The sequence below is a fragment of the Pinus tabuliformis genome, chromosome 7 (assembly GCF_031772625.1).
Source record: "Pinus tabuliformis cultivar Carrire ecotype Pingquan chromosome 7, CPIR1, whole genome shotgun sequence".
Lineage (NCBI taxonomy): Eukaryota > Viridiplantae > Streptophyta > Pinopsida > Pinales > Pinaceae > Pinus > Pinus tabuliformis.
In genome coordinates this window covers 1,672,988,866-1,673,010,353 of record NC_142293.1, presented here as the reverse complement: position 1 = coordinate 1,673,010,353, position 21,488 = coordinate 1,672,988,866, and the positions used below count along the sequence as shown (strand labels likewise).

General features: G+C 39.3%; 1 protein-coding gene and 1 pseudogene across 9 annotated transcripts in view; both read right to left on the bottom strand.

The window, feature by feature from the left end:
- LOC149254884 (myosin-11-like) overlaps positions 1-21,488 on the bottom strand; it is a 483,587-nt gene that overhangs the window by 334,285 nt on the left and 127,814 nt on the right. For all 9 annotated transcript variants that reach the window (XR_016267192.1, XR_016267193.1, XR_016267195.1 and 6 more), the window contains 7 exons: positions 8,949-9,075; positions 8,643-8,816; positions 8,279-8,410; positions 7,957-8,066; positions 7,522-7,582; positions 7,051-7,228; positions 5,414-5,619 (listed from right to left, as the gene is read on the bottom strand). Coding sequence is in view for 4 of the 9 variants with exons in the window: in XM_089460258.1 (XP_089316384.1) it covers positions 5,414-5,619; positions 7,051-7,228; positions 7,522-7,582; positions 7,957-8,066; positions 8,279-8,410; positions 8,643-8,816; positions 8,949-9,075 (988 nt within the window). In the remaining 5 variants the exon portion in view is untranslated. The remainder of the gene's footprint in view (positions 1-5,413; positions 5,620-7,050; positions 7,229-7,521; positions 7,583-7,956; positions 8,067-8,278; positions 8,411-8,642; positions 8,817-8,948; positions 9,076-21,488) is intronic.
- LOC149254885 (uncharacterized) lies at positions 9,451-14,021 on the bottom strand (annotated as a pseudogene).

Below are 21,488 nucleotides of genomic sequence, written 5' to 3'. Positions count from 1 at the left end.
TTCTATTATGTATTGGAGATTACATCAAATGGATCTAAAGACCTCTCTCAATGGAGTGATTGAGGAAGAAGTGTACTTAGAACTACCAGAGCGCTTCAAGGTACATGAGAAGTAAGTTTTGTATAGACATCGGGCATGGTATTCTTGTATTGATGGATATCTATTGAGTCTTGGTTGATCTTGTTATATATGACTTGTTTCTAACGGAAGTAGAATGACTCGTCTGACAGAGGGAGCAGCAATGGCAGGAGAATTAGCTTTTGTGATAGAGGGAGCAATCAAGCTTCGCTTCAATGTCAGAGGAAGTTGACTTCTTAATTCAAGATGAAGTATCTAGAATTGATGCATGCATTATTTCCTTGGTCAAAGGAAGTATACTATTGAGATCCTTCAAATAATGAACTATAAGATGCTCAGAAACAAGTGATCTCTAAGAGCAGTATGCCTTCTATGAGTGGACCAAGCTAAACAGCAGATATCCTTCAGTGACTAGGAAGTAGTAGTGGTAGAGTGTTCAACTAGGATTGTCACAGAAAGGATTTTTTTCAGCGTTAGAGGAAGCACTCATTCAGGGTGACCGGAAAGCAACTGTGGTCATGGATTCAGTGAAGAAAGTTGATCAATTTATCGCTGAGCCAAGGCATGCGACACAACATGTGTTGAGGTACCGGCATGCTACAATTGGATATGGATTGAGATATGTCTCAAATGATGAAGTACAGTTTTAGGGATATATGGATTAATATTGCGCAGAGAGTGGCAAAGACAAGAAGAGCACAACAAGATGTTGCTTTAGTAGGAAGCACACATCTTTCACACTCAACACTACAAAGGCCGACTATATTGCAGCTAGTTTGGCGAGTTGTGAAGCAGTGTGACTTCGGAAGCTACTCGTAGAATTGTTTCATCAGAGGTTGGAAATGACTGTGATGATAGGTCAAAGCACATTGAGATCAAGTATCGAGTCATTGTACAAAAGAGAGCAATATGGCTGCAGTACATTTCTACAAATGGGAAACTTCCCGACATTCTCACAAAGCCTCTGTCCCAGACGAAGTTTGTCTACTTCAAGGACAAGCTTGGAGTGGCTGAGAATGTCTCCCTTAGTGAGAGGGAGTGTTGATGTTGTTGCATCAAGGGCATACATTCTCCCTAGGTCAAAGGTATTGACCAGGATGCCATGTAATAAGGCTAGGGAGAACGGCCTAGAGAGCATCAAGGCCCAAAGTGCTCCCTAGGTCAGAAGGTCTTGACCATATTGCCAAGAGGTGTTTGGCTAGAGGGTAGAGTGAGTGGCTAGAGGGTAGAGTGAGTGCCCCATGGCATCGGGAAAGTGTTTTACCATTCAATTAGCATGCAAGAATGGTAATTAGTAGTGTTCCATGGGGACCCGTCCCCCAGGGTGGGGTGTACGTACCCCACGGTTCCCTCGTACCCGGGACAAGGGGACACCTAGAGAAACATTTCCCCACATCCCCGTTTTGGGGATATGCAGGGAGACACAGGGGGAAACATTTCCTCAGAGTGGGGGACATGTCATCCCAAAAGGGGTGCTTTTGGGCGCACCCCCTCAAAATGGGGATGCCCAAAAGCACCCATTTTGAGGGGAGACGCCCAAAAGCAACCCTTTTGAGTTTCAAGAACTTTTGTGTGGGGAAGCCTAATATTCAAGCCTATGGCCCTATTACTGCTATGCTATGCAATTCATGGCAAAGTTAAATTCTTAAAGTAAAAGTAGCATTCCCCTTCATCTTTTATTTTCATCCTTTTACTTAAATTTTTAACATTACCATGAAATGACTCGAGATATTTGAGAATGGTTCCGACCACATTGGATTCATATGGAGAAAGTAGAATTTTAGATCCCACTCAAAATCCAAGAGGATTGCAACATTTCGAATGGATTTTGTCATGTACGAGAGTATGGAACTAGTATTTAATCAAGAGCACAAAGCCCTCTATGCACATGGATGCTAGTGGCACTGAATGTCAAACTCCTCTATCATGACCCTTCTAAAAATATACCCATCACTCAAACAAAACCTTGACTTGACATATTACGTTTTTTCTATCTTATTTTAATATTTAGAGGGTGATATTAATGTCGACAATCCCAAGATAGGTAACGATTTTGGTGATATGTAGGTATTTGCTGTAGCATGATTTTTTTGGATGCTAGAGGCCATTTAGAGCATGTTTGTTGTTGTCTTTTCGGTTCAGAGATGGATTGCACTCAGTGCTAATTTGGTTATGTGCACCCTTACATGTTATATATAGGAAAACTTTTGCTTATTTGTGTATAAATGGTTTAAATCCATATGGCTGCACATGAATATATATGTCTTTATTTAACATTTCAATAATTTAGGTGTTTTTGGTCAATTGGTTTTTGTTCCGGGTTTTTTACCGATTCTGGCCAAGTTATAGCTAGTTCTCGATAAAGAGAGCTTTATGGTTCAATCATTGGTTCAGTTGCGATAACATTGGTATCTACTACAGTCTATTTTGTTTAGTACTAATTAGATTCTAAAATGATGAATGATGAATTTAGATTTTAAATCAATTTACGTTTTAGAATGATGAATGATAAATTTATTTTTTAAATCAATGTAGATTCTAGAATGATGAATGATGAATATGGATCAATGTATTTCACTATTGAATCTCGTGGTGTATGGATGAATTGTATGTACCAATATGAACGATGAATATGGATTAGTGTATTTCACTATTTAATTCAATTATGTATAGATCAATATATTTATGCTTTCATTATTGAGTATGAATTTGAATATTATACATATATACCCCAGTGTCTCCCAGTCCCCCCCTAAATTTCCCTAAAATTTGAGGGTACTCCCACATGTCCACCCTGTGCATCTCCCCACACCAACATCCCCCCATCCCAAAGTCATGGTCGAACATTGGTAATTAGCCCAGGGTTTCACCATTTTGTTGGTCAAAGGTATTGACCTTGCTCCAAGTGACGACTTGTTGAGCTAGTGACCCAAGACTAGTATTGTTGACTCCGGTCAAAAGGTGGTGGAACATTGGTAATTAGCCCAGGGTTTCACCATTTTGTTGGTCAAAGATATTGACCTTGCTCCAAGTGACGACTTGTTGAGCTAGTGACCCAGGACTAGTCTTGTTGACTCCGATCAAAAGGTTCTGACCATATCGCCAAAGGTTTGGCTAGTGGGTAACAAGATCCATTTGCAAAGGGGATTTGATTAGTAGGTAACTAGATCCTTTGCATGATGCTGATGTAGGATGCTTTCCACATGGTTCTAGATTAGAACATTGAGTCGACAAATACATTAACATAGCTAGCTCATTCAATCTTTTCTTTGGATGAAGAAATTGTTGAGCAAAGAGGACATCTAAGAGAGTCAAAGTTGAATACCTCCCTAGCCAAGAGGGAGTGTTGATTTTTTTAGTGGCTGCAGTCAGTATTCAAGTCAGCCAAATTAAAGAAAAGAAAATTATTATTTTTGAATTCATGTAGGCTCCAGAAAGACAGGTCGGCCAGACCATACAAACGGGTCCAACCCTTGGTCAAAACCCACCTACTTTGACCACTATATATACAGCATTTGAAACCTCTTTCTTTGCAACCGAATCCAGATCACAAAACATCTAATCTTCTGTTCACACATGCAAAGGAGAAATAGAAGTCTGAAGTTTGACTGAGCTCAAGGATTTGTTTGACCAGCATTGACTGGGCCCTCCTTCTGATCTATTTGACCGAAGTTTGACTGAGGAAGTTGACCAAATTTCAGATGCACAGTTGACTGAAATTCAGAGGCAGTTGACCGAATTCCTGAGGCACTGTTTCACCGCAGGTTGACCAAGATTTCCTGGGTCGTTTGACCACAGGTTGACTGAGTTCTTTGGGCAGCAGCAGGAGGCCAAAATTTGGCCTGTTTGACCAGGCTGATCAAATTTGTTGGCAGCTGCAAAAAGGCCAAATTTACGCCCATTTGACCAGGTTTGACCAGAGCTAGATTGTTGGTCTATTGTGGCCAAAATTTGACTTGGAAAATCAGATTGTACTTTTTCTGAATTAAACAATTTCTCCTAGAAAAGATTGCTGGGTTTTCTCCCGAGTCTGGGTTTCCCAGGTGAAAATTTTGGTGTCTACTGTGATCTTTATTGTTCTATTGCAATTACTGTTCAATTTTCTCAGTGTAATTGCTTAAAGATGTTCTGAAGTATGATAAAATAAGACTGTATATCATTGGAACTAATTATCAGTGGCAGAAAATTGTGCTTGTCTAAATTAGCACTAAAAAATCAACAAGACAAACATAATTACAAATAATATAAGTGAGCACCTTAAATGAATAAGGAAGAAGAAAAAATTACAATATGAATTACGAAAACACAAGAAATCTAATGCAAAAATACACACAGTCAACACAGATGGATATATGATGCACAATAGACAATGATGCTCCCTCCACTTGTCATGATAAAGAATTCCAAAATATGGGCGGCTTGCACAAATCAAGGACCTACATATGCAACAACTGACAAAAGGCATAACCCTTCATCCAGCTAATTAGGACTTTAACAAGGACTTTTCTTAGTGTTTGTTCATTATGACAATCTCATTAATTAGTTCACAACCTACTCATCGAGCAATTAAGTATATCATATAAAAGTTTCCTTTATAGCATGTGTAGGTTTCTAAAAGTTAACAAAATACAATATAAGACAAAGTATGAAATAGTTTGGAAAAAAAGATTGTTTCTTGTAAGGTTGACATATTGTTGCTTAAATAATGGTGCAGACGACAAAGTTCAGATATTGTGTAACATCTTACTCTCACCAAGTAAAATTTGTTCTGGGAAATAAGAAGCAAATATAGAGCCATAGATTTCTTCAAACATGACCCTATTAATTGACATGCATGTACATGATAAACAATTTTCTTGATGTCTAATTGGGATGAATATATTTATTTTTGAAGCTTTTGAAATTCCTATGTGTGGTCCTTTATTTAACACTAAAGGCCACCAGCATGTGCATCACCCACAATCAAATCCAGAACGGTTCCCTTACAGATTGCTGACTTATTCTTTCCAGATAAGGAACCATGATAGACACAATGGACCCCAGGAATCCAAATATTCCAGAGTGGAACAGATCCTGTAACATATGTAACTTTCAAGAGATATATTTAGTGCAAAGGTCATACTTCATTACAATAAGAGTTTGAAATGGGAAACATATGTGCAAACAGAACAGATATTTGTTGAATGAATATATTTGTACATGTCTAAATCATCAGAAAAAATAGGACTCCTTTCATGGATGGGACAAAATATTCCAATAGTATCATCTGATAACAATAAATTGATTACATGAGATGTAAGTTCAGTTTTGCACTTGTCCAGATTACAATAACTACCTGAATTTTAACTGCAGCTAGTGTTTGCCTTTTAAGTTGATACTCTCGACGAGCAAAATATGCACGGATTCCAGCTTGTATAGTATTCACTGCAAAACGAAGATGAATGTAGACCTTCTGACTTAACCACCTGCGGATGTACTTCTGAATAATAACCGATGCAGCTTCCCTCCGCATAACTTTATAGAGCTTGCGTGCAAGCCAACCTATCAAAACAGTTAATTTCATTAAATCATTTCAAACATATAGAGATGTAATCAGTGCATCAGAGTAACTTTTTCTCCTGCCCCACTCCTCTGATCATGACTAATCAATCAAAAGTAGGACCACAAAAATGTCTTTTACATATAACTTGGTTTCTTTTCCATTAGCATGTAACACTAACACCATTTTCCCAACAAATAATTTAATCAAATATTCCAATACGAGAATGGAAAAAGAAATGAACTCTGGGATGTATATGATCGTGATATTTTCAATCATTCCAATAACTTTAATTCTTGAGAAAAGAATTTTAAACATTGCTAAAGGTAATTAGAAAACAGAATATAGGGACTCAATTTTTGACAGAATAAAGTGAAAGTGGCAATATGACACGTAACTCCCAAGGAAAAAAACGAATAGTTAGATTAACAGTTTATATGGTTTTCCCAAGAGAAGAAGATATATATATATATATATATATAGAGAGAGAGAGAGAGAGATGTGATAGTTTCTTTCGTACTCAACAGTCACACTTTCCATCCGGCTAAGCCAGGTTAATTTTCTTCCCTAATATCAGTTTGACATAAACATCAAACATTACAAGGAAATCCAGTTTGTACAAATCATGCATCCATGACATGATAGAATAGTAATGCAGATTTGGGGGACAACTTAAATGTATGAATATTAGATAAACATGATTACTTTAAAGTTTATAGAATTAAAATTATAGTTTACAGGCAAATGCAATAAAAGTAATCAACTAATATATTATTATTAGGGACCATATAAAATTTTGAATATTATCTAGATAAAATATCAAAAGAATAGAGGAACAACTTTATTCGTATATTTTTCTCGAGTATTTCATAAGCAACTTATGGAAACCAGCCCTAAAACTTTTCCTGCTCCAACTTGCATGTGAGTTCTCCTATATTGCAGGTTTGCATTCATATCACAATATGGGTTTGTGGAGGATACCAGACTACAATGGTAATGGTAACAATCCTACCTGTGTTGAACTCTGTCACCTACCCTTTCTGCTTGTTAATTTTAATTATTATGGACACACTTGCAAGATTTTGCTTTTCGTTAGATTACTTCTTCATCATGCAAGAAATCCTTTTTCAGACTATGAAGCATGCAGAACAACCACATTTAAGATGAAGGGCACTGTTTAAGAATGCATACGCAATTTGAAAGCTGTAACTTAAGATTTTGAATGATTGTATTTTTTGAAAACTGTTTAAATTTCAATTTGACATCAATATATTTCTAGTGTAACTACATAAATATGTTCATATCCTATATCCTGAGTATATCTATTTAGTCATGTGCCACATAGTGAACACACCTTCCAAAGCAGTTGGCTGTAAACAAATCATCAGAGTGATACTGATCAACAAAATGTTTATAAAAGTAAACCGAATTACCTCTCCAGTAACATTGGATTTTCAAAGCAGCCCTACGCTTTCTATTAAACTCTTTCCGGGCAATGAATGTGCGAAACTTCCGTTGAATAACTTTAGCTGCATTATTCAGGGCCTCTGCTCTTCGAGCATCCAGCTCAGCCATCTGACCTGCCCTAAGGAAAACTTTTGTTTTCCCCAACTGCAAAGATTTCAGGACATATCAATAAGGAGAAAAATCATTTCCATGACTAACAGAAAAACACCAAAGGTAATCAAATTTGACATCAAATAGATAGAATCTGAAATATAACAAAGGTAAGTGGTTAGCATCAAAATTTCAGTATAGTAATGACTCCACAAAAACATGATTCAATACAGACCAAATCCCCATGAAATTGCCATTTCTAGAATAATACATTTGGGAAGAGGTAACCACATAAAGATATTTTAACAAATTGTCTGCTTTTAATTGATTTAATATAATTTGCATACTTGGTAATTGCTGAGATTCAATCTCTGAAGCAACTCTTCTGTAGCTTCTTTTTCATTATTTCTGTAGGCAAACCATAAACAATTGCAAAATGTTAAAACATTAAAGAGACAGATAAAGTAATTTTCAGTAATCACGGGATCACACCTGCTCTTCCTAACTTCAAGGAAACATTCTATTACTCCAATAAAGTAGAATGTGTGCCAATGCAACTAAAGTTGGGCGACGATTTTCCACTTAGTTTCACCAGACATCTTGTTCACTGAGTTCTACCAATAAGATGTAAGAATGCACATTCTGTACAGTTTGCCCAGACCATATAAAAATGCAGCACTTTGCATATTCTATTATGAAATTCAAACCACATACCCCTTTGAACCTCAAACTGTTATTGCTAAAAGTCTTTTCTCAAATCAAGACAGGTATAAAATGCATACTGGGTAGCAACAAATTTTGGTGTTAGTAGACCAAAACGATCCAAAAACTCATCATATGTGCGTCGTGTTGGATAGCCTGCACAGCTTATTCGCACAGCTTCGAGAACACCCTGAAGAAAAGGGATTTTGTTATTATCAGATAATTAGAAGCTTAAACCAATAAAACACCATACCAAATCACATTCTTTGACTGAGATACAATGGAGATTGTACAAAATGAATTCTTCCCAACTAATAAGCATGGATATGGGAAAGGAGGCTCTTCAAACATGCATTAACGTAAAACACTCCACAAAAGACTTGAATTGGGTAGAAAACATACACCACAGCGTAGCTGGTGAATCACGCTTAGGTTCTCAAAGTTTCCAGGCCTATTGCCCGAATTTGGTTTCACACATCGAATGTAATGTGGTTCTGTTACGCTCAAAGTCTCCATCAGAGATTGAAGTTGTTGCTATGCATGTCAATTCAATACACTTGTCAGCTACAAGATTTTCACAAATAACTTGGCATGAAGAGGAAATGAAGAATGAAATGCACTAAGTATTTGATCTTACACAATATATTCAAAGTAATGAAGCCACAATGCAGTAGAAATCTCATTTTAACACTCTAAAAGTCAGTCAAAACAAATAGAGAAAGTTTATCAGCAGGACTTGTTAGCTGACATGGAATATATAATATACCTTAAACCTTGTTGCAACAGAAGAAAATTTGTAAGAAGACTTCGAAGTATCCTCAAGTGAAGGAGGAAAAAGACCAGCAACGAAAGGGCACTTTGACGATGACAATAGTGAATGATGTTCCACAATGCTGTAGTCTCTGTTTTTTTCAAGAAAATGATTTGTTTGGTAGGTTACCTGCACAATGTATACAACTCAGACAGTATTGTAGCAATTCACAATACCTAAAACAAGAAATCAACAACGAAAATATTGCAGAGTGCATAGAATTTAATGATACAGAAAACATAGAAGCCAAATTTTGCATACCTCACCCGCATAATGAGAAATTGTGAAGTCCGTAAGTGAGAGCTTCGGCTTCTTGAATCGACTATGATTTTTGAAGCTTTGAAACAGCTTGGTGGCAAACGTTTCATGTGTTGATCTAGGAAACATGCTGTATCAACCAATTATGTTAAATACAAGGGATGTAACAAGACACACATAATTGTACCAAAGGACTAAACTTTACTAGAAAGACACATTGCCATCGAAAGTGATACTGCTGCATTCTGAACAAATTACTGTAAACATCTTATTGATCATGAACCTAGTTCAAAATAAGCTCTATTCACTTCAGCAACTGAATCTTGTAATGTTCCTAACTAGGAAGTCAAGTGAATATCAAATACATGCACTAGCAAACAACAATAAAATTTTGAAACACAACCCACACTTCGGTAAACACAGTAATTGAAACCAGAAATCTGAGACATGGTATTAATCTAAGAGATAAGAATACATCAACGATAGGAAATGGAACCTGAGCTTTCTATTGCAAGATCTGATCAAACCTAGGTGTCAAAACATGAAATCCAAATGCCGAGAAGATGCCCAGAAAGAACTGCGCACTGCCTGGAAATTCTGCGGCTTCTGGCTGGAAACAACCCTGTGTTTGGACCTCCAAAAGTGCTCAGAAAATTCAGCCAATTTAACTAGGGCCTCCCCACAATAAACCCACAAAAACTCAGAAAGGGTTTTGGGTTGAACCCACAATGCGTCGGTGATCACAAGAACTGTGTTTGGCTCTAACTGACTGGCTAAGGAATGTGTTAGTTTTTGTAGCATCGGATGGTGTTTTAGTCTTGAGACTTGGTGGAGAGGCTAAAACAAAGGGGTTTTCCAAAACATATAAATCGTTTATGGAAATTCCACCTAGAGATGGCTCCATTAAAATTAATTGACCATAATTAAAAAATTCTTAAATGTAACTTAGGAAAAGCGATTAACTAAAAGGAATTAATTGAGAAAGGTGTGAATCATCTAGAAGCTCACACGGATCAAATTGGAGATGATCTCGATTCTCAGCCATCGATTAAGTTTTAATCTTGGCCGTTATAGTCCCAACTAGAGATTATAAAAATAGGTCGATGGGTTGATGGAGAACACACTAGTGTAGATACTTAGTGATCTAGACAGTTCAATTCTCCAGTGCAGGTGTTTCAGCCGGAGATATTGAGTCAGAGATCGAGTAGAAAGTGTCAGAGGGGCAAAGATAGTGATCTGGAGGAATATTTCCAATTCCGAAGAAGCAACAGCAAGTGACTAAAGTATTCCACAGCAAAGCTAGCCCAGAACAGCCACAAGGGTCGCGGGGAATTTTCTGACGGGTTGCGGTTAGGGTTGTGCGGGTTTTCCTAGTACAGTCGCGAGTATCACGTAGGTTTTCCCAACACAACCGCTGGGATCGTCATAAGCAGAAACGGTCTGCACAGGGGTTGAACGACCAGTTTTTAGAGGGAGAAAGAGGTCGAGGTTATCTTGTGGAGAGAGAGAATTCTCTCTGAATTTTTCTGTCAAATTCTTGTTGATTGGATAGCCAACTAAGCTTCCAAAGATTGTACTCAAAAATTCAATGCTGCATAAAAAAATAAACCCTCAACTGCTACACCGGTTTTCCTGCATTGGGTTTTTTTGGGGAATTTTGTCTAAAATAATAGAGTCAAAACATTTGTGTGTGTGCTTGTATTTCTCAGTTCCTGTTTTTGCTTCCACAATATTTAGTGAAGAAATTGCAATGTCAATATTTCGTTATTTTGTCGTTAACAAAATAAACTGCATAATTAATTTATCTGTTAGAAGAAATATTTCCAGTTGTTGCATTTCAAGGAATTTTCATAGAATGCTGGAAGAAGAACTAATGAAATATGCCCTCAAAATACTCTTGAAGATTCACCCTCCAAATACAATACAAAAATGTTGCTCCAATCCTCCTTATTTTCTCTTTATCCAACTCATGGAAGTTGTTGCTCAAAGACTGTGCATAAGATAGACAGAAAACCCTGCGTAGGCCCTAGCAAAGATAAATTCGGTCTCCCAAATAACAACACTTCTAACCCTGCAAACCTCCAAGGAAATGTTCATCCACCTTGAAGGAAAATCTCTGCAATTTCTTCTGCAAAAATTTTGTCGTTTGTTGGCCCTCCTGAACACCATGAATTTTCTCTTGCGTCCTTCTAGAACTCGCACAAGATGGAGAAATCCTATGAATTGATCCCTCAAATGCTCAGAAATCAGCTCTCAAATCCTCTTCTAGGGTGACACTTGTAGTTCACCGAAGAAGAGATGGAATTCCCACATGGAAATTCCTTGTGCTAAGCAGCAATGGTTGACTTGGCTAAGCAGCTCAAGCAAATTCTCTTGTTTTGAAATGAAATGCCAAAGATGCAAAAACGAGGCTCTTCTCTCCCTTTTATAATTGTTGCTCTTGTCTTCCTTCCGGGCTCCACTAATTCGACCTTCCTTCTCATCTCTTTCCTTGTGGTTCGATTTTTGCTAAGGTGGTTTGATTTTGTTAAACACACATGGGCAGCAAGAACAATATGAAAGATAAAACATGCAAGTACAATTTTTATTGACAAATGATATACATTTATAGTACATTATGTGACCGTTGGGTTTCACATCCCAAGGTCTCTTGGACTACTTTGTCTATTCAGCTTCCACACTAACCCATTGAGGATTAGGTGTCCAACATTCCCCCCCTTAATCTGAAGGGTTATGTATGAGTCCAAGAAGAGAGCTGTAATACAAAATGTGCAAAAATGCATGGCAGCACTAGGCTGAATGTGCTCTCTGAAATGTTGGTATAAAGGGCGGTGGTTTAAGGATGACCACCAACACTGGAACGCTTAGTGCAGTTCCCGGAACTCTTCCAAAACTGGCAAGAAACTGAAGTTTTCTGCTAGAGGAAGTGCTCCTATTGTTTTGAAGAGGGAAACCTTCAACCATAAAAGGGAGGTCTCACCCCGCATAAAAGGGAGAACTTCAACCTGAATAGGGAAGTCTCAACCTGTGATGGTTTAAGGATGACCAACAACTCTGGAATTCTTAATGCAATTCCTGGAACTCTTCCAAAACTGGCAAGAAGTTGGAGTCTTCTGCTAGAGGAAGTGTCCCCAATTTTGTTCCTGGAATTCTTCCGAAGCTGGCAAGAAGCTGAAGTCTTCTACTAGAGGAAGTGTCCCAGATTGGCAACTGAAGGCATGTTCACGGGCATCTTTGTTTCTGGCTACAACTCTAAAATTGGTGTGGTAGGTTGTGGCTCAGGCTCGCTTGATGTGACTTTGAAGCTTGTAGATGACCATCATTTCCCCCCTGTCAGATACAAGGTGAGATGATGGAGAAAACTCAACTGCAAGATTCTTCAATACTCTAGAACAAGTTCTGACATGTGTTTGGAATATCTTCTTGGCTGTTGATGCCCATTGCCAAGAAGCGATCCATCTAAGATGAATCTTTGTTCTTGCAAGACGTTTGTTTCTGAAGCATCTGTGTGAAGAATGGTTGGTTTTATGACAGTGCTTACATGGATGAAGATCAAAACAGTGATCTTTCAGATGGCCAACTCGGTCACAGTGTTGGCATTTTATAATCTGTTGTTGTTGTTGTTGCTGTGGAAGAGGAGCAGAATCTGGAACAGCTGGAGGTGAACTGTCATGAATGAATCCAGCACTCTGAAACTGAATGGGCTTTGAGTAGTCTGGAATATGAAAGGACAAGTCCTTGTCATATCCAAGACCAGTTTTGTGCTTGTTGTGGACAAGTTGTTCCCAAGGTCTGATAATGGGCTTGGGAAGTGCACACTGAGTTTCTACATCTGCATGTACAATTGCTGCTTTATTGGGCACTGGATCTGAATGAACTTGAACAATATTGACTTGTTGTTTATGGGAGTCTATTTTATTGTTCTGAACAGAAACATGTTCAGAATGACTCTTCTGTTTTAGTTCTTCTTGCTGTAGTTGAGATTCAAGCTGCAAAAAATCGATCTTTTCCTGTGCATTTTGTAGACATGTATGAATTTCAGAGAGAGAGCCTTTGTTGATTTGTAATGTGTCATCAACAGTAGATTGTATAAGAGTTTTCATGAACTCTAATACTTCAGTAATTGTAGTCATTTTTTCATATCCTCCCAATAATGATATGTTTTGGTTAGATTCTTCTTCAATTTCTTTGGACTTTTTTTATTGCTTTCTTGAAAAATCTATGTTTGTCACCAATTTCTCATAGCCTCCCATAAATGATATTTTTTGGTTAGGCTCTTCTTCAATTTCCTCCTTAGGTTTGTCAGGGTATTGACATAACACTCTTAAAACAGAATCTGCGGATTTCTTAGATTTTGAAGAAATGTTACTATTTTTCTTATCATTTCCCGGATTTTCTTTTGAAACAGTAGACTCAGCCTGTATTCGCCTAAAGAGAGCAACAATGTCACCTTCAACAGATGAGTTAGATGATTTATTCATATCTGGATTGGATCCATCATTAAGAGATGACATTGGAGATCTCCTCGCATATGTAGATGATGATCTCAGAGAAAGGTGATGATCTCTTTTACTGTGGTTTACATTATCAGTTTCTCCAATAACATTCTCTGAATCAAAATTATTCTGCACCTTTTCAGCACCATTGTTCTCCTGCTTTCTGTTCCGAATACGCCCTCCTTCCTTTTTAACTGCAGAAATTGGAATTGGGGACTGTCTATTGAAATTAGAGGGCATTCTCCTTGGGAAGGAACTGTTGCTTAATGCCATGTGTTCCACATGTGATGAGGAAAAATCAGTTGCTCTCCTCCTGTTTCCTGATGAATGAGATGCTCCAAAAGAAAACATTTGACTCCCATCTGCAAGCTCTTTAATAGTGGTGATGTCGCGCTCTATTTTGCACATGGCTCTCGCTCCACTTAAACCTATTGGAAAATCCCCTCGAAGACCATTGTTAGCTTGACCTGGGCCCAATCTTGGGTGACCACTGCGGTAACAGGGTATGAAAATTGACAGCGTTGTCATCTTCAGTACAGAACGAGGATGAATCTGCAATCCTCAGTGATACCCAAAAACGAACATGCGAGCAACACCTTTGAAATTAAATAATGAACATAATCCGTAGTCACATTAATGAAACGGTTGATTGCAGTCGAGCGGATTCCAAGTCGTTGAGCAGATTAATGAAAAGGTTGATTATCGCTGAGTGGATGCCAAGCGCAGAAGTTTTGGCAGAATGGCGCTGATATGGTAATTGAGTTGGGACAAGCTGCAAACGGTTCAATGGAGCAGAGCGGTGGCAATCATTAATGTCAGCAAATTGGCAGAGCTCAAGTGCGCAGGAGCGTTAGGTTTCCTTGGGAAGATAAAATGCCCAAGCCAGAATAGGAATTCTGAGATTTCGTTTTGAATCAAAACCAGCGTTACATATTAAAACTGCATGAGATGCCAGGCCAGCGTTTTCAATGAGATGTCAGCCGGGACAGCGCTGATATAACGTATATGGACAGTGTGTCAGAGACCAGACACAAGCAAAGGAGGAAGGTCAGAACTAGTTTCAGATTTGACAACACTGACATGTGCAGAGTGCGCTCAATAAAATGGAACGGCTAAAGGAATCTATAATCACCATTACGCACAGAACTGAACAAGTAAATGTAGAAAACTAAATGTTGAGCTTGATTAGACCATAAAACTCATGGAAGACCACACATCATACCGGACAGCGTTATATACCAGCGTAGCATTGTATATTCAGGTGCAGATTGAGATGTGGGGGCCTTCATCATTTCTTTAAACTTTGAAATGATATGTTGGATCTCGTCATTCACATTTAAAGCCTAAAAAGCATGGTCTCATTATCACCAACTCTCTCCACCATCCTCTATATAGTAGATTGTGATTGTCGGCATACATGTCCGTGTGGAAGAGGAAGAGTCGCCTTGAGCTGCTCCAGAAGATGCCCTTGTCAGGAACCGCACTACGAAGCCCTCAAATGCCCGGTCGTCTGATATAGCGCTGTCCAGAAATGCTTGTCTCCACTCCAGTCTTGGTCTAGATGTCTCGAATCAGTTCCAGAAGTAGATTTGACTACTGTAAGGGAAAATTCAGGTGCATGGGAGCGTGAACCCTATTTGGATAATTGTCTAGTGATTAAGAACGTTGGGAGGTGCTTTCTTAGCACAACCTTAGAACTGATAAAGGAGTCCCCACAATACGCCTTTACCCAAGCTCAGAAATTGAGGTAATTGAATAGCAGCTACAGTAAACAAGAATTCGTCAAACATGTCCCATACATACGGCTGTAGGTATTTTGTGTACTTCTGATTTTTCAAGCAGTGGTTTACAGCAGTTTCATGATGCCCAAAGGTTGGTGTTTCAACCACAGTATATAACAACCAGCAATTTATAAAGATGAACAACTCAAACAGATCACTTTAATGAGTAAACTTTAATCAGCACGGTGACAAACATCTCCATCACAGATAACTCCAGCGGGTTTGCTGTTCTCGTCAATCGCAGCATCTGCGTTTTTTTTATGTCCTTCCTTACTGGCAGTATCTGCCTTTTCATGCGTTTCGATTTTGTTCTCCAAGCATCACCTCAAATGGTGGATACAGACGACCATCTGATTTCAAATCTATCGACCCAGGCTAGAGCAATCATTCACGAGTGTATATTCTCTTGAATGTCAATTGAATTCCCATTATAGAAACCAAAGCATCGTCTCTGAAGACAACAATTTATTTATTGTAGCTGCAGATGAACCTCAATTAACAAAGTTCAATGATGAATAAGTGATAGGCAGGCATTCTCAAACACATTTAATGAGTACACTTGGTGGAGCAATATATTAGCAAAGTATAGCAGCGTTCAACATACTTCAGACTTTGATGGCAGCATTCAAGAAATTATTTAAGAACAGCTTCGTTCCTCGTTCCTGCGTGGAGGCATTAGATACGAATCCCAAACTAGTGACCAGAATCCCTGAGTAGCATACAAATTTAGAATACCTGCGTTTCTTACAAAGCAGGAGCAGCGCACAAATCAACTGTTCAACGCAGCATGACAATATTCCACCGAAACTTCTTCAGACAATATTCCAGTGCTGAAGCCGTTCCTCTCTCAATGCTTTCTGAATTTAGGCAGGAAGACTGCGCAGTAGACAGAGAGGACAAAACAAACTCACATAAAATGACCACAAAAATTAGAGGCTTAAATTGGAGCAACACCAGCAATCGCCTGCTCTGATACCATGTTAAACACACATGGGCAGCAAGAACAATATGAAAGATAAAACATGCAAGTACAATTTTTATTGACAAATGATATACATTTATAGTACATTATGTGACCGTTGGGTTTCACATCCCAAGGTCTCTTGGACTACTTTGTCTATTCAGCTTCCACACTAACCCATTGAGGATTAGGTGTCCAACAGATTTCCGTTTTTGAGTGGTCCCCACAACCCATTACCACTTTAATTTTATCTTTTCTCCTAATTTTAGCTTTCTTTTGTCTCCCAAAATTATAGTGCATGCATAACCCACTTTTCCTAAAAGTTTATATGCCAAAATATTTATTAATCACCAAAATTGAAAATTCTTATTAGCAAAATTTACTTATTGGGGACATGACAGTCCTCCCCTCCCGAATGTTGCTTGTCCTCAAGTAACTGCAATTCTAGATGTTGTAGAACATGTTCTTCCTCCCAAGTGGCATCCTCCTCTGATAGGTTCTTCCACCTGACAAGGTACTCTCTAATAGTCCTATTCTTGAGCCTTCTCTCCCCCTCCGGCAAGATAGCCTTAGGTACCAAAATCAAGTGCCCCTCATCATCCAAGGGTGGCAACTCTGGGGCAGCGGTAACCTATTGTCCCAAGGCCCTTTTCAGCCAAGGCACATGGAACACATTATGCACCTTGCTCCCTGGTGGAAGTTCTAGCTCATAGGCCATCTCTGCAACCTATCAGATCACCCGATATGGCACATAAAAATGTGGCTTGAGCTTCCAAGCTCCCTTCTGCTTCAGTGTACATTGCCTATACAACTGGAGATGTAAGAAAACTAAGTCTCCAACCTCAAAATGCCTCTCCACACGATGCCTGTCTACATACATCTTATGTTGGTTTTCCACTATCTACAAGTTGTCTTTGAGAGCCCTTTGGATCCCCTGCCTCACCTGTATCCAATCCTTTGCCCCAGGGGTTCAGTTATCTCCAAAACTCATGTCAGCAAAAGATAATGCATCATAACCATAAAGGGCACGGAAAGGTGACATACCGATGGACATATGGTGAGTGGTGTTGTAGCAATACTCTCCCGAGTGAAGCAACTACGCCCATGCGCATTGTTGCCCAGTCACATAGTTCTGCAAATATGCCTGCATCCATTTGTTCACAATCTTTGTCTTCCCATATGTCTGGGGGTGGTAGCTAGTGCTAAGAGTGAGCTCACTGCCCACCCATCTGAATAACTCCTGCCAAAATGCTCCCATAAATCTGTTGTCCTGATCACTAATAATGGTCTTGGGAAGACCATGGAACCTGAATAGTGTTGATTTCTGATAGCATCGGATGTGCTCTAAGCCTCAAAATTTGCAAGGAGGCTAGGACAAATGTATTCCAGAATACCCAAAAATCGTTTTCGGAAATTCCACCCAGAGACAGCTTTATTGAAATAATTAATTATTTTTTATGGATGCCTAAGTCTAAACTTAGAAAATTAAAATAATTAAAGGGTATTAATTAAACTGGGGCTGGAACTTCTAGAAGAAGACGAGGATCAAGCCAAAATGATCTGAGCCATTGATTAGAATATAATCTGGGTCGTTGATTGATCAACGAGAGGATTATAAGAAGAGGCTTGATGGGCATTTGGAAAACACATCGAGTGAGAGATCAGAGATCGATTTTCTCAAGAGAGCAGTGCAACAGTTGTCAGAGAAGGTGATCGAGGAGATTTCTTGTAGTGAGGGGCAGGCATAATTTTCCGCAGGAAGTTTTCATGACTCGGAGAGTGCAAGGCAGAGAGGGCATAGAGTAGTCCGGAGAGGCAATGCTGGGCCACGCAGAGGCAGCGTAGAGCTACGCTGTGGCAGCGCAGAGCTTCAGAGGGAGTCTGTATTTCTGTTGGGAAACAGTCGTGATCTAGTGTCGGAGCCGTGGTGCGAGACTGGGAGGCTAGAGGGCCAAATTTTCTAGCGCGCAGAGGATCGAGAGGAGGTGCAACCAATCCCAACAACATGTGAAAATTTCTGAATCTAACACATCAAAAACCCCTACTACAACATCTGGTTTATTATCTCCTACTTGTTCTTTACATTAACAAGTTATTTATATGCATAAATATCAAAATAAACACAATTGCAGCCTTCACAAACATACAGATCAGCAACTGAAATAAACTGAGACAACACAAGGGACACCATTATTTTTGGACAATCGTCCCTAGGAAAACCCAATGTGGGAAAACCAGTGCAGCATATAGAGGGTTTTATTTTTACGCAGATTATGAATACAACTAGGGTGCTAGAAATGGCTCACCTTCAGAGAATTTCCTTAGCAACAATACCTCTATCATGAAGCAGATATTTCGGCTGATCACTCTAGCTAAACCTTGTGCTGGACAGCGAAAGCTGCTCCACGCACTCTCTGGAAGTGCATCACCCTCTTAGGGACTGTGTCACCTCTCTAGCTCTGCGTCAGCCAATCAGCTCTGAGTCTATCCCACTGAATCACCTCAGTGCAGCCTCTAAAGCCCTTTGCATCTACTGCGTCAACCTCTATGGCCTCTGCGTCAACTCCTTTTGGCCTTTTGCGTCCTCTGTGCTAGCCTCCTTAGCCTTTGTGTCAACCCTTGCTGCCCCTGCATCATCCCTCCTAAGCCATACACTGCCTCTTCCAGCACTCTGTTGTCTCTCTGATATGTATTCCTCGACCTCCTGTCGATCTGCCCCTCACTGCAACTGATCACTTGTTTGATTTCCTCAACAAACCTCACCCTAGAAAATTGAACTGATTGATCTCTCATGGTGTCTTGGTGTGTCTCCAATTGACCCTCAAGCCTCCTCTTATACTTTTCCTGTTGACGATTCAACAGCAGTCCCTAATCAACGGCTAAGATTAAATTTGGCTTGATCCTCGTTATTTAAAACTTTCTCACCCATATTATATTAATACACATTAATATTTTAATTTTCCTAAGTTTAGACTTAGGAACCCCATTAAAAATATTAATTATTTTAATATCTCTCCATCTAGGTGGAATTTCCCCAAACGATTTTTGAGTCTTGGAGATCTCATGTGCCTTAGCCTCTCCACCAATTTTAATGGCCGGAGCACATCCGATGCTACCAAAAATCAACACAGCAGTGACGTTGTAACTGCGTGGGTGTGACATAGTACTGCGCAAAGACAGCACAGAGACTCATCTCCAGTGCAGATCAGTGTCGGATTTCCCAGTGACAAGGTGAGATCATCTCACTAACTTTTTTGTCCAGTTAAATCTCTGTATAGGATTTCCAATTTGGGCATCCGAAGAATTGTACTCAGAAATTATTGCATAATAATACAAACCCTCAGTTGCTGCACCAATTTTCCCGCATTGGGCTTTTCTAGGGACATTTGTCCAAAAACAACGGTGTCACTTGTGTGTGCTATTATTTCTTTCTTGCTCAGTTCTTGTTTCCGCATATTATTTAAGTTGTGAAGGTTGCAGTGGTATTTATTTCGATGTTTACCTTATAATAATGTAAATAACTTGATACTTTGGGAAATTGGTTGATTGATAGTGGTGCCTCAAGGCACTTCACCAGGTACAAGGAAGCTCTTTCAAATCTGATAGAGAAGGATACAAATTTGGAAATTATCCTTGGAGACAATGCCACCTATCCCATGAAGGGAGTTGGGAATGTTACCCTTCAATTGAATCAAGGTAACATAGTTCATCACCAAGAAGTACTATATGAACCTGATCTAAAGAAGAATCTAGTGTCTATCTCAGCAATGGAAGACAAAGGATTCAAGGTGGCATTCATCGATGGAAAGGTAAGTGTGTGGAAAAGAAATTTCAAAGAAGCATTTACTCTTGGATTCAAAGTTGACAATTTATATCAAGTTGGAGGAAGTCCACTAGGAGCCATGTCTTGCGACACATCTCTTCGATCCGAACTATCGCACTAGAGGTTTGCTCATCTTCACTAAAAGGCTCTACCTAATGCAAGGAAGATGGTTACACGTATGCCCGAATTCAAAATAGAGCATGAAGGTGTACGTCAAGGATGTGCCAAGGGAAAACATATATTGGGACCATTCCCCTCAAGTGATAGTAAGACCACAGACATTTTGCAATTGGTTCATTCTGATCTATCTGGTATGTTGCTTGTGACATCATTAGGAGGATATTAATATTATGTTGTCTTTGTGGATGATTTCTCTCGCAAAACTTGGATATATTTCTTGAAGAAAAAGGACGAAATATTCTCATGGTTTCGTGCCTTCAAAGCCTTGGGGGAAAATCAAACAGGGAAGAAGATCAAGATATTGAGAACAGATAATGGAACCAAGTATGAGTCAAATGACTTCAATGACTATTGCAGGGAAGTTAGCATTAAGAGGGAGGCTACTATTGCATATACTACTGAGCAAAATGGTGTTGTCGAAAGGAAGAATCATTCCATTATAGAAGCCACTCATGCCATGCTTCATGATCAAGGACTTCAAAGTTCCTATGGGGAGAAGCTGCCAACACTATTGTGTACGTTCAAAGTCGATGCCCTCATCAAGCATTGGACTCTAAAACTCCCGAAGAAGTTTTCACCGATAAGAAACCTGATGTTTCTCATTTAAGAATTTTTGGTAGTCCCGTATACTTTCATGTGTCGAAAGAAAAAATAAGTAAATTGGAGGCATCTGGAAAGAAAGGAACTTTTGTGGGCTACAATGAAACTTCTAAGGCATATAGAATTTGTGCCTCGTCAAAGAGAAGTAGAGTTGAGTCGTGATGTCACCTTCGATGAGGATGCTCCCCTAAGGAAGATTAGCAACCTTCCTATTCCAAGGAAGGACAAAGAAGCAGATGCAGGAAAGCAAGGAGATTCGCAGGATGAGTCAATGCCCGATGTTGAAGAACCGATGGATCCCATTGGTCCTCCTCATCATGAGCCCTCCTCCAAAAGCAGACCCTCATGGCTTAGGGAAACTCTCGAAGATGCCAAGAGATATGTTGCACCGAGGGGGACATTTCGTGAAAAAAAGAAGCCTAATAGGTACCAAGGGTACTTAACTGCTATGAGCACCATTATTTAGTCTTAACCTTGCTCATTCGAAGAAGTTGTGAAGCAACAATTATGCAAGGATGCTATGAACGAAGAGTACGAGTCAATTATGAAGAATGATGTCTAGGATGTGGTCCCTAGACCCCAAGACAAATCTGTTGTCACCTCTAAATGGCTCTACAAGATCAAGCATGGTGCTGATGAAAGTGTTGAGAAGTTCAAGGCTAGATTTGTTGCTCGAGGCTTTTCTCAAAAGGAAGGTGTAGA